General features: G+C 26.3%; 1 protein-coding gene across 1 annotated transcript; it reads left to right on the top strand.

Annotated features, from left to right (window-relative positions):
- The first annotated feature begins 317 nt into the window (after nt 1-317).
- On the top strand, nt 318-9843 carry LOC132924862 (E3 ubiquitin-protein ligase CHFR-like). The gene is made up of 7 exons (XM_060989302.1): nt 318-432; nt 1686-1821; nt 1885-1943; nt 2007-2215; nt 3280-3493; nt 3571-3784; nt 9720-9843. Exons 1-7 carry the CDS (start codon nt 318-320, stop codon nt 9841-9843), a joined length of 1071 nt encoding a protein of 356 aa, XP_060845285.1.
- Nucleotides 9844-14090: the final 4247 nt, after the last annotated feature.

Raw genomic sequence — 14090 nt, 5'->3', positions numbered from 1 at the left:
ACCTTTTTTGACGGGAGTCGTTTGGGTAATTACCTTTTTTTAAAACGGGAGCCGAATGGGCTACGGTCGTCTATCCGCCTCGCGACCACCCCCCTTCCATCAGCGAAATGATTACGGTCAAATCTCGAATATTTAGCTAACTTAACGCGCATGTTTCTCAATACGATTTTGTTTTTTTCTGATAACCTTTTCTTTCGTTTTAGCATCTACACAATATTGCAGTTGGACGACAAAGACTTCACCATAAACTTTAGCAGCGACGTTACGAGGACTTACAGATAAACGCCACAACAGCTTACGAATATTATACGTTCACCATGTCTTCTTCAGTATGTTTGTATTTCACGAGGGGATCATGTCGATTTGGCAACAGTTGCTGGAACTCTCACGATCTGGGATCCATCCGCTCTGATAGCCCTTTTCAGATTCAAGGTAAATGATCCACCATTCACGTTCTATCCCTGTCCGACGACAACGCACTGTGTGTTACATGTTGTGCGGGTTCCTCTCGTAAAATTCGTCATGATGATAATTTTTATATATGTCACTTGGCCATTTGCTTTTCGGTATAAATATTAATATATTTAAAGTTATAAGTTAAATTAATTTTTTATATCTAGCCCATTTTTTAAGACTAATTTCTAGATTTTGGACATTTTGTCTGAATTAAATACAACTGTATTTAATAAACTTTTTATTTTCACCTTATATAAATAATAAATATAAAACAATGCATGTGATTATGTGAAGTGATACCTACCTAATTAATAGATAGGTTAAATGTTTTAATATATCCATATTTTCTATGAAGTTGAAGTAAATTCAAATTAACTATAATTATTGAATGTAATAAATAATAATACAACATTTTAAATTTAAAAAATTAATACTCATACTCATACTCAGTCCTACTTATAATATAATATTATACCAACTTTAGTTTGAGATAAGTTTTTTAAGACTTGAAATTAGACTTTATTGGGACTCTTCTGGCTTGTGTACAAATATAAAAATTTTATTAAACAACATAGGTACTTATAACATTATATATTTGTATAAATATAAAAACAGTATACAAACATATTATTTTATTGAAAAAAATTAATGAATTATTTTATAGTAAGATTAAAATAACATATTAACCGAGTATAAAAATGCTTTCTTTTGCAAATATATAAAAAAATATTAAAAATAATAATAAATTTATTGTTTAGATCGGCAACACAATATAAAATACTAAATATACATTACAAATTTATACATATTTATAAATACAAATTTTGTTTTTTATAACTACTTTTTGAAAAGTGAATGAAACAATGTGGTTCGCGAAAGATTTTTCGGGGTAAATTAGGTCGCGATACTAAAAAGATTGAGAACCACTGCTCTATCGTATGTATCCAAGTATATATTTTAAAATTACTATAAAATTGGATCAGTAAATTAAAGGTTAATTAATCAAAAATATAATATAATTAATTCCAAATTACAGTCATTAAATTCCGCCACAAGTATTCTTATGGTATTGTATCTAGTAGGTATATTTAAAAAAATAGAAACTCATATGAAGATAAACTAATTTTAAGAAGTTTGAAAATATTTTAACCTTATTCATACATTTGTACCTTCTGGCTTCTATAATAGGTAGTATATAGTTCTATAGTGCTCTATATTTATTTTTATAGCGGAATCCTCTGATCATGATGAAATCAGTTTTCTTATGGCGGAAAGGAGAGCAACTACTCCAATAACAGCTTCACCAAGTACTAGTGCATCTAGACCTAGACAAATAAATCAAGTTCTTCCCAATACAGCAAATAAGTATGATATATATTTTTTTATTTACCTATTTTTATTTTAGCTAATAAATTATATTAATTTAAGATCACCGGAAATGGCGGAAACTAATAAAACAGCAACCCAAGATAAGTGGATCTTACAAAGTAATTATATTTTTTTTCCTACATAAACACGTTATTAAATAATTTTTGAAAAATTGCTTTCAGATAATTATACTTGGGAGACGATAGAAGATACTCCTGATAGTTTGTTAGTAGAAACTACAAAAAAATTAAAAGAAGCTGAAAATGCAGTTATATCACTTCGTCAACAGCTGCGTATTAATGACAATAATTTATCTTGTATGCGAGATCAAATGGAACAATGCATTGAAAATGATCTAAAATGTAATATATGTTACGAAGTGTTCATCGAGGTAATATCACTAAATAAAATAGTTAATAATTAGGGCTCGGATTTTAAAGCATAATAAATAACAAAAAAAGCATAAAATTGTTTAAAAAAAGCAAAAAAAATGCACGACTAAAAATTAACACGAATTAGGTTATAATTTTATAAAACTGAATAAAAACTAAAATCTACAAACTATATGCAATAGTCGATAAGCTATCGACCCATAAGCTATCTGTAGATCGATAATCTATACATTTCAATCATTACATTTAATGACGTTTCGCACTAATGGTACGGTCACGGTCATTATTGCGGGTTTTCACATTTCTTATTAAGTAAATAAACACTTTTATATAATAATTTATTACGGGTTTTGACATTTCTTATAAATTATATCAACATTTTTCTAATTACTATAGCGTAACAAACAAATAAACTTACACAGCTATAAGAAAGCAATAAAAAAGCAAAAAAAGCATTTATATTAAAAAAAGCAAAAATAAATTCGTTTATTTCGAATCAGATTAACGTGAAACGAATTATGTATAAAAATTAGATTTTTATCTTAAATATATAAAAAGAAGCATTTGCTTTAAAATCCGAGCCCTATTAATAATTAACTAAATTTTATATTTTTATTACTTATAGTCTTAAACTTTTTTAATTAACATATTTAAATCACTTATTTATAAATTTTTAAATTTGTTATTATTTATTTAAGTGATTGTTATCAATACCGGTGAGAGGGTAGGATGGGGAGGGCAGGGAGCTTCTAATCTGTTATTTTTTGGTTTATGGCAAATTGAACTATTATCAATTTGTAAATTTTAAGGTAAGAGTATTATTCGGAGCCCTAATAAACTATTTACATTTTATAAATATAAAAATCGTTTGTGGTTGGATAATATTAATACCTTTAAATTTAATAATATTGCACCCTTATATTACAAATAATAGTTAAATCTATACATATAATTTTATAAAATTCATTAAAATATTATCATTAGATATAAATTAGGCATTTTTATTTGTCTATCAGTTGTAATTGTTATTCATTATTAATAGAAAAATAAATTTTTTTTACAGCCAACTGTACTAAATTGCTCTCATACATTTTGTCTTGAATGCATAGAGTCATGGACTCGAGAAGTTAATCACTGCCCAATATGTCGAGTTATCGTTAAAGATAAATCACACTGTCTAACTTTAGATACCTATTTGGACAAAATATCAGAATATTTATCATCTGAAATAAAAACGAGGCGGGAAACTTTAAAAGTTGAACGTAATAATAATAAAGGTAATAAATTGTATTTTTAATATAGTATATTATTAAGTAATATTTGTTGATGATATAATAATAATTAATATTAATAGTGGAGGTTAATAGAAACCCAAGACATAATGCGATAATAAACCATAGATACCCATACATGCGTCGAGCATTAGGTGTAGAATTATGGGATGAACTAGAACAAGATGCTGCTGAACGGGGTATTGCTCTGGAAGAAGCATTATTAGATCCAATACGTGTAGGCGATGCAATTGGTAGACATAGATTTAATGGATTGTTTGCTAACCACTTGGACAGGTATTACCATGTACTATTTTAAAATAATTAGATTAAAATTAGCTATGCTTAGATTTTGAATAAGTAGTTATTTTGGTATATCTAGTTATGTACAAATTACTAAGATAATTAAAATTTTTTTTATTAATTTACTAGAAAGAATTTTAATAGTATTATTATAATCTTGATAGTCAAGTCTTAACAGATACTACTCATTTGAAAGGAGGATAATTTTGAAATTTGCACAAATGGAGTAAGATTTCTAATTTTTTATTATTATACCACAAATTTTACATTGCTTTTATACATTGATCATATCTATAATATATGCATGTATTATGTTTGTTTGGAATATTTATCCATTGTGATAATAAATAAATATTTCTTCAATCAATACTTATTCATTTTTAAATGTAATAACTAGGGACTGGATTTTAATGCAGACATAAATATACTTAAATAAAAATTAATAATTAATATTAGTTTGTAATTATTAAGATAGTCAAGACTCGTCCTTTACAAACTCAGTTGATGATGACAATATAAAAGATAATTTGACCAGAGGATGAAAAAAATAAGTTATAATATTGAAAACTATCAGTTTTTTTATCCCATATTTCTTGGAAAATAAAAGATATGCTTTACATTAGTTTAGTATTTGAATTACACTTTTAGTTTGGAAAGTACCCTGTCCGAATTGTAGAAAAAATATACAAATGCATTGAAATCCGAATCCTAGTTGTGACATTATTTAATAATGTATTATTCAAAGAGGTGGTAGTAGGTAGCAGTATAAACTATAAAGTACATATAATATTATACTCCATTCCAAAGAGAATATCCCAGGTGGCGACCGGTTTTTGTCCGGCGGCGCACATCTCCCGCATAACGTGACATAGTAACGTGACCAGTAAGACGAAAAAAGTGCACAAAATTGGTAATATTTGGTTAATTTTATTTACTATCAAAAATATGAATTTGAACATTTTTAAAGAATATGATTTTTACTAAATCACATTCACATTCAACTGTGAATACTAAATTAATATAATAGATATTTTATTATTTTTATACTTTTTTAATTGTTTAATATAACAAACATATTTTACTTTAGAATTTTATATATTGTACGATTCTGAACGGAATTGATTTGTCAGTCTAGGTCTAGGATACTCAGTAGGATATATTATATTATTACCTTTATTTAAATTGTAGTAAGTATATCGTTATTTTATGCAATTTCGTAAAAAATTAAATTTCATACGGTCATAATTTTTTTTCTATATTGACGCTAACATTTTTTTTAAAGTAACTAAAAAAATAAAAATTTTACATTTCATAAAAATTTTACAAATTTTCATCTTCAAAGTTCCTTGCAAATTTTCGCGTTTTGATATATTTTGTAAACATTTGGACTTTAAATGCTTATAAACAAAAATTGTGACTTACGATATTTGATTTTTTTTACTACGATAAGTACAACTTATAATAAACCTTGTATTAAATTTTAAAGATATTTTTGAATGTCAATTTTTTTTTTATAGGCATTTAAAAAAAAACTTAGAAAAATCGATAATTTCAATTGTCTATAATTCTATAAATAATAGCTTAAAAAAGTCAAAATATTTTGAAAATTTAATCGTAAATAGATAACAATAATATAAAAATTTGGTGAAAATTTAAAGTATTTACAATGATTTGTTTTTTATTTTAATAAAATAAATAAATATGATAATGTAGAGCCTTAGGGTAGGCTATCTTGAAAAATGTTACAAGTGCTCACTTATATAATAAATAGTACCTCCTCTCTTACTTGTATTTCAGTAACCCAAAAAAATTACCCATTTCATACAAAATGCGTGTATTTACTATTATAGTATTATATAAAAAATATACTATATGTATTATATTATAATACATATAACTGATTAACTATGTATGTATTACCAAAATACCTACATAACACAATTACACTTACACAATACCACATGGTGATGGCATAGTGATTTTGAAGTACAGTGCTCTGTACTTCAAATATCAGTTTGTTAAAAAATAAGAGTCTTTTGTGTATACTGGGGTCTGGATGCTCAAGACCCAACAGCTACAGCCTACAACCCACTCACCCTAATTATGAAGGGCTGCTTGAGAGACTTTTTAGACACATGATAGCCGCTATTGCAGAGCCTTGTTTGTAGTGCCTAGTAGATTATTTATTATTTAAACAAACTAAAATATGTTTTATTTCCAGTATATTTTATTTAATATAAATTCGTGTGTTTTTTCAGTTCTCTGTACTTATTTTGCCTTAATTGTGACCGTATAGGGCACACAACTTTCAACTGCCCAGTTTTGACTGGAAGAAACTGATCATGTGTGATAGAGCTAATCACTTTTTTCTACTATCCCGTTATTTAATTGCGTTGAAGGCACATTTTCCTAAAACGCTTTTTTAATGGGACTATTTATTTATTTATACATATATATATATATATATATATATAGGTATATATTATATTTTAAATAAAAATGTAATACTTGTAATGTAATTGTTTTGATTATTAGTAGTAATTCATATCATTAAACGGGGCAAACTTGTTTCATTCATTTGTCCTCAACTTATTATAATTAATTGTTAAACTAAGATAATCGATGTATAGAATTGATGTACATTTATTTTTCATTCATATAATTAAGGTATTTATAATAATATAATATCAAATAAATTAAAATTTATCTCATAAACATTAGTATTACTACACTATTTTTTTCAATTTATTAGTTATTAGTTTGCTTACTTTTAAATATTTAAATACTGGCTCACATTATTTTTGGTCTAGTATACTTTTTTTTTAGTTATTTTCATTATTATAAATCGTGGATTAATAATCTTATTATGTAAGCCGTAAGGTAATTATATTATTGAAATTAATTTGTAAAATTATTTTATTTATTTTCTAATTATGATACTTCATAGATTTGTACACCTATTCATAATTTAAAAAAAACTGTTATGTTAAAAAAATCTTAAACTGTTATGTTATTTTATACAACGCGACACTTATATTAACAAGCACAATTAGCTTTCAACGGCGAAGACTTATTGTAGGTTTGAACTTTGATCAATATAGTAACATTTAATAAGCTACATTTATAAATTATATTAAATTTAAGATAACCTTAGTAATATTAAATATAAAAAATATTTGGTCGTCTTTATTAAATCTCTGAATAAAAAGAAAAACAACAATTCTGTTACAACCTTAATATTTCTTTAAATGTTTATGTCTAAATTTTGTCTAATCAATAAATATTTTTATGTTGGTAATATTATATTAATGTCAATATGCATTTAACTTAAACAATTAAAAAATTAATAATCATACTTTGACAAGTTATAAGCCAAATCACGATAGTCTGAGACCTAAGTAGATGTTCGAAAGTCAAGATTCTGAAAATTGTTGAAGTATTATTTCATAATTTTTTCATGTTCATGGGTTTTTAAATTAAAATATATTGATATTTAACAATAAAAAAAGAAAACTAGTTTTTTCGATCAGTTATGATTCATAACTTATGAATAATTATTTCTCATAAATCGGTTGAACATATTATTTTAGTAGAATCACTTTCAAATATTAAAATAATAATTTAAAAAATTTGTTGATTTCCTATATTATTACGATTTTTATAAATGTTTCAAAATTTTTCCTTTTAAATAACTGACTTGGAAATCGAATACCAATTGAGTTAATGTGTATGATCATGATATGATATATTTTACAAACTACTATTAAAATCAAACGTTACTGAAGTAATATAATCAATTACGTGCCTAGACTTAATAATTAGTTTTTAAACAATGTTTATTTTTATTTTTCTGTTTTTTTATGCATTTGGTTATTTTTGTGTAATTGTAACTTAATTATTAATATTTTTTTTTTGTTTAGTATCTGTTCTGTATCTGGTGTATTGCCGGAATTATTATTATTATTATTATTTTGTATCGTTTTTTGACGCTATTTAATCATTAAATTAAGTTTTTATAATTTGATTTTCAACATATGTTTTAAAAACACTATTATTGTTCTCTTAATTATTTACAAGAAAATTATCATTGATTTATAATAATTTTTTATAAAGATTTGTTTAGTTATTATTTTTATACATATTTTTTAGGATGGTAAAAATTAATCAATTTTTTGTAACTTTTTATTGTTTTTATTATTTCTTGTTTGTATTTTTAGAAATACACAATGGACATTTCTAATGAAAACCGATTTTAAAACTATTTAATTGTAAAAATCCTTTATTTTAAATATTATACAGGTGATAATACACAAACATAATGTGTATAATATAAACAATTTTAATATAAAATCACTTGTAATAATTAAATTTATCATATTTGTATCTGTAAATATATCATAAATTCATAATAATATAATATTGTAATATCAAATGTCTTTCAATAATATTATATGTAACATTTAATGCTATATTTTTGTTTCCTTAAATATTAGTCAACTGTCATAAAGTTATACTAATTTTCTGTGAAGTGTAATTATATTATTAATTAATAGGTCTTCAGTCGTAACATTTTCCTAGTAAATATTATGAACAAAAACCTTGGCCATAACGTTTTATTCTCATAACTTAATATTTTAATGTCTATTGCAATAATATTCTTGTCTACTAAACTACAATCCATAAAAATGATTATTATATTTTACATTACATGTAGACACTATATGCATATGTTTACGATTCATATATTTAATTATCCGGTAAACATTTATGAATTATGATGGAAATATTGTCTCATCAATTTACCTCTATTTTTCTTTTTCTTTTTTTTAAACACCAAATATGTTACAAATGCATATTAATATGTAAAGCAAATTATTAAATTACAATACTTTATCTATATACAATAACAGTTTTAACAATAAATTAAAGATTTTATTAAAATTTATTCAATTTTTATAGTTAATATGCTAACCAGTTAATTATGGTAATCTTATTTTATTTACATCATTTAAAATGCCTACACATTGTATAGAAATATGATTAGGTAAATCTTCCACCATTTAATAAATCTGTTACCAACCAATCATTCTGTAATATTGACTTACGGTTTTATGATTTTAAATGCTCATAAAATTATTGTGTGCTATGAAGTAGTTATATTTGAAATATTTTAATGTAGTAATCAAAGGATTAAGTCTTCTAGAATGTTATATATTATTTCTTTACAAAAAACCTATGCTGAAATGTCATAATGCTGTTTATGTAGTGATGTGTATTATAAATATGTTTAGGCACAATCAGGAAATTTCCATCACTTGCACTGGAAAAACTAAAACAACATTTATTATTGTCCATCCATTTACTTCTATGCAAATATTATAAAATATTCGTTCCGTTTAGAATTTAGACCTACGGATTATATTATTATATTGATTAAACACGCCTTTATAGAAGAAAACAGCCAACAGAGAATGCACATGTCACCCCACTTTAACCCGTAAAAGGTATACCTTATATATATTATATAACTAATAATATAAAGTATCTCTTAACCCAACACCTACTATATATTAAGAATTTTAATCTATTGAAAAAAAAGATTAATATTGGCAACACATGTATCTAATATACTATCATAATACTACAAAATATAAACATACCGGTATTTATAAAAATAGTCTAGCGAACTTGAAAAATATAAATTAATCAATTAAAAAAAATCATTATTTAAAGCATTGGTGCTTCTCGTTGGTAATGATGTTACGGAGAAAGTAACAAGGGTTAAATCAACTTAAAAATTACAGAATAATGAATAAAATAATAATTAGGTACATTAGAATTTATGAGTTCAGGACGTTTAATAAACATAAACATGCCGATGATGTCCAATAGAAAGTATCAAGAACTACATATAAGTGTGTTTGAATAGAATTGCATTGGAAGGAATGATAGACGCAGGTAAAGAAGAAGGAAGGCTAGCTATTGACAGGGGTAATGAAGATGAACTTAGCCATCCTAAAATAGCCGTTTATAGCCGATGGTGTTTGGAGTAAGAGATCATACATAACCAATTATAATGCATTATCTGGCGTCGTACGTAGGTTAATATTTATTGTTACATCAACATTTAAATACTACCTATATTATAAAATTTTTATGTTTGAGAAAAAATAATGTGTTTATTATTAAAACCTCAAGAGGACACGGCCGAGGAGTTTATCTTATCTTTGTTTTAATTTTAAAAATGATCTATCACAAGTAACGTAGTGGGTATTGGCTAACGTTAATACAATATTATTTGTTTATTATAAACTGTTAAAACAACCAGTGTTGAACTGTATTATGTTTATGTACCACACTGAAAACGTACCGTAAACAAATAAATCATTTTTGTTTGTTGACCACAATGAGTATGTAATTTAAATGTTGGCCGCAAGTTTATAGTTTAATTTTAAAGCAAAAGTTTAGAAAGTCCATTAGAACTCATTCCAATAGTATCAATTACAGTTTCTTAATACCTACATATTAAAATTTCATTCTATATTTATTACTATTATCAACGCAATACAATAAATACAATATTATATACAATATTATTTGTTTGCTATATACTGTTAAAATAAAAACAACCAATTTTGAACTATATTATGTACTACATTGAAAAGTGAAAACATACCTTAAACAAGTAAACAATTATTAAATGTTTTAAAATTATTGTATATATCAAAAAATGAAATAAATCTCGGTTTAAATTTAGTTCGTGTTCTTATTTAGGAGGTTGTTAGTCTTCAGTTAAAAATGTGTGATTGTGTATTTAAAAGTATTTGTAATATAATTAAATTAAATTAAAGTGGATCTGCAGGTATTTATTTGTTTATAGTTTGTGGAGCTAAACATTTTTGGATTCAAGCAAACGTAATCAAATAGTCATTTTAAATTACTTATAAATTGATTATCTAACCTATTTGCACAAAAAAACCGTGAATACAATTAAAATTTTCTATTTTAAATCTATCATTTTATGAAATATATAAATGGCCGTTCACAATGAACCAAGGGCATGATGATGTCCCTCTCTCTCCTGGTTATACTACTCTCCAAGAGTTTTAGCCGTAACTACAAAATCTCAACTGTTGATGTAACATACTTTAAAAATATAGGTAATAAAACTCTTGCCTGTTCCGTGGTGTAAGAGGGTGCCGGGTGGTCAAATACTCAGTAGAAATATTATATCGAAATCTCAACTTTAAAATATACTAGGTGGTCCAAACTATTTCTTTTTAATTATAATATATCATAATAAAAATAACGCCAATATCCATAACAATTAATTTTAATAATCATTTAAATGATTTATCAGACTGATATATTAAAATAATACATCAGTCTAAAATGTCATCGGATAACATTATTTCTATGAACGATATAGATGACACACTTAAATAACGATTAAGATAGCATAATGGCTCTGTATTGAGGATTCATTGTTTACACAATTACACATACAACTTTTGTTTGAATTAGTCATAAAATATATAGTTAAAAAAAAGGACCATGGTCTTTAATCGGCTGTTTTTTCTTGGTATATCTTATCATTGAATAGGTCACGATAATGATTGTTGACTAATAGCTGATATTGTGTTAAATTTTAATTAAATGTTAACCATTGTTACCGTTGAATAAAAAAATAATTCTGAGCGAAAATGTACTTTCAACCTATATTATAAAAGATATTATATTTTATATTTATATTGCTACAGATTGCTATTATCATAAATATTTTAAAACTGTCAAGTAAATAATATAATATACGTAGTGACAAGAAAGGCCTCTGTAAGAACAATTTTTTTGGAATCATAATAAAATTACGTTTAAATAATTTATCATAAATATTTAAAATTGAAATGAGATTTCCGTTAGAACAGCTTATGAGAAAACTTGTATTACTACCTAATCATTTTTTATTCAATAACCAAAATGTTGACCACTACTCCGCTTGTCTAAACTTTAAATAGGTACTTATAACTCATAAAGTACTTGCCCTAAATTCGATTTTTATGTATAAAAATATTCAGAAAAATATTCTGTTTTGGAATATAAAATAAAACTATGGTGTCATTCAAAAAGTAAAAAACCTAAAAAATTTAAGGATAAAAAATATTTAAAAATATAATTTTTTAATAAAAACGTTGTTTTTTAACAACTTAAAGCTATGTAAAAAATGTTTTCAAAAATATGAATACTTTTTGAAATAATGAGTGGTTCATGATAAAAGAATCACGCTGTATACCTACAAGGTTACAAACCGTATGAGCTAATCACTTATTTATTTTTTAGTATAATTATATTTAACAAACGACCAATTATTATCATTAATAATACAAAAATTTATTTGTTCTATTAATTATGACTTTGTACTAATGTCACTGTAAATATTATCTATATTCTAAATTGGAATACATTTTTACCTCAATAAAGATTATTATTATTATTTTATTTATAATATATTATTGCTTACTTGTCTGCTAATCGCAAACGTTTTTATTAATATACACACTACACAGTCGTCAATTGTTTTAAATTTTTTATTTTTTTAAACAACTAATGAACTAAATACAGTAAATACACGTCTTTTCTACGTGATATAGTTGCATTTTTCTTTTAAATCTGGTATCCAATTATCGTATATTAAATTATTGTAGTGGCCAATCGGTCAAATTATACTGCTAATATACCTATGTCCTATATAGGTGGTGTTATTTAGAAGGGTGACTTATAACGCTATATTCGGTACAAAGACCACAATACCACATGCATAAGATATGTAACACTTAATAGCAGAACGATCATCCCGGTCTACAGAATAAAAATCAGTAAGTGGTAGGTATGTGTACCTTTTTATTTTACACTTGTATAATAAATAATATACGGAGCCAGCAAAATCTACCACCGTCTATTCCTTTTTTGAAAAGTCATAGGAATGCGTTTTTTAAATTTATAAACGAAAAAAAAACTTAATAAAATACAATACGAATGTGTGGGCCAAGTAACATAACACAACCAGAATTAGCATTGTAACAGGAACATATAGTGACCCGTTTTATAATAGCCATTCTCTTGTAATGTACTCTAGTTGTACACGAACAATGTGTATGTACAATAATTCTATTATATTATTTGAACTGCAAAACCATTTATCACGACAGGCCATGGGTTAGTCGTTGGCGCCGCGCCGTAGGTATCGGATAGCGTCCCGCGGAAGTAATGCGAAAGCTGTTCCCGCGGCGTCGTCGGTTATAAACTGAAAAAAAAGGTATCGGATGGTATATAATATTATTGTACTAGGACCACATCCATAACATATGACATAATAATTAATAGCAGAACGATCATCCCGGCGTTGGCTGTAGTGTAGTGTCCAACACTTTAACAATATTGTTATCATAATACCAGTGTGATTAACTGAATTAAATAAACATTTTATTCACTTTTAGATCACTTTTATCTGCTCTAAACCGATATATTATGGAAGGCTCGTGGAAATTAAAATAATCACATTTATTCTATACATATAAATCGAACATTGCGTTAAAGTCATTGTGAATTACAGACGACACAGTGGTTGACGTATAATAGCAAATTGCATTTTACGAATGTGATCCTGATACCGAAATTTGTGATTTAAGAGGACGCAACACCGAACACCTGCATGTGTTGTCCCCGTCTTACAAGCAACATAGCAAATCTACGCTCAACAGATCACGTTTAACTCCTTCAGTTTAATAATTATGTTCGAACACCGATCCTTTTGGCGCGTTTCAGCCGGGTCAAAGGCCATCGCGACGCAAGTGACAGTCCGGTCATCACACTTGTTCATTCTCCCTCCCGAGTGGTCAAGCTGTGATCGCCGCGAACTTGTCGCCGCCGTCCCGGTTGACGCGTCAACTTTGTCACGCCATATTTACACACCTTTTCTGACTGTCGTCGAAACCGGTCGACCTGTGTTGTTGTCGCGGTAGGCCCGACACCTTTTTATACGTGTGTGCCCGGTGGCATAAAACCACGTGCTTATTACCACGTCTAAGCCGGCGTTTATATAAACTTACATTTTTTTTCCATTTATTATTGTGGCGTCGTGTGCGACCGAATATAATTGTCATTTTGTACGTCACCATCTGACATTCAACGTGTGAAAGCGTTTATTTCATGCGTTTATCGGCCAAGTAATATTTTCGGTCGTCGTAATATATATATATATACAGTAAGCGTCGCGACTGTATTTATATATATAATTATATAT

Source organism: Rhopalosiphum padi, chromosome 3 (assembly GCF_020882245.1).
Source record: "Rhopalosiphum padi isolate XX-2018 chromosome 3, ASM2088224v1, whole genome shotgun sequence".
Taxonomy (NCBI): Eukaryota; Metazoa; Arthropoda; class Insecta; order Hemiptera; family Aphididae; genus Rhopalosiphum; species Rhopalosiphum padi.
Note: the sequence above shows the minus strand (reverse complement) of the source record. Positions and strands in the feature narration are given on the sequence as shown.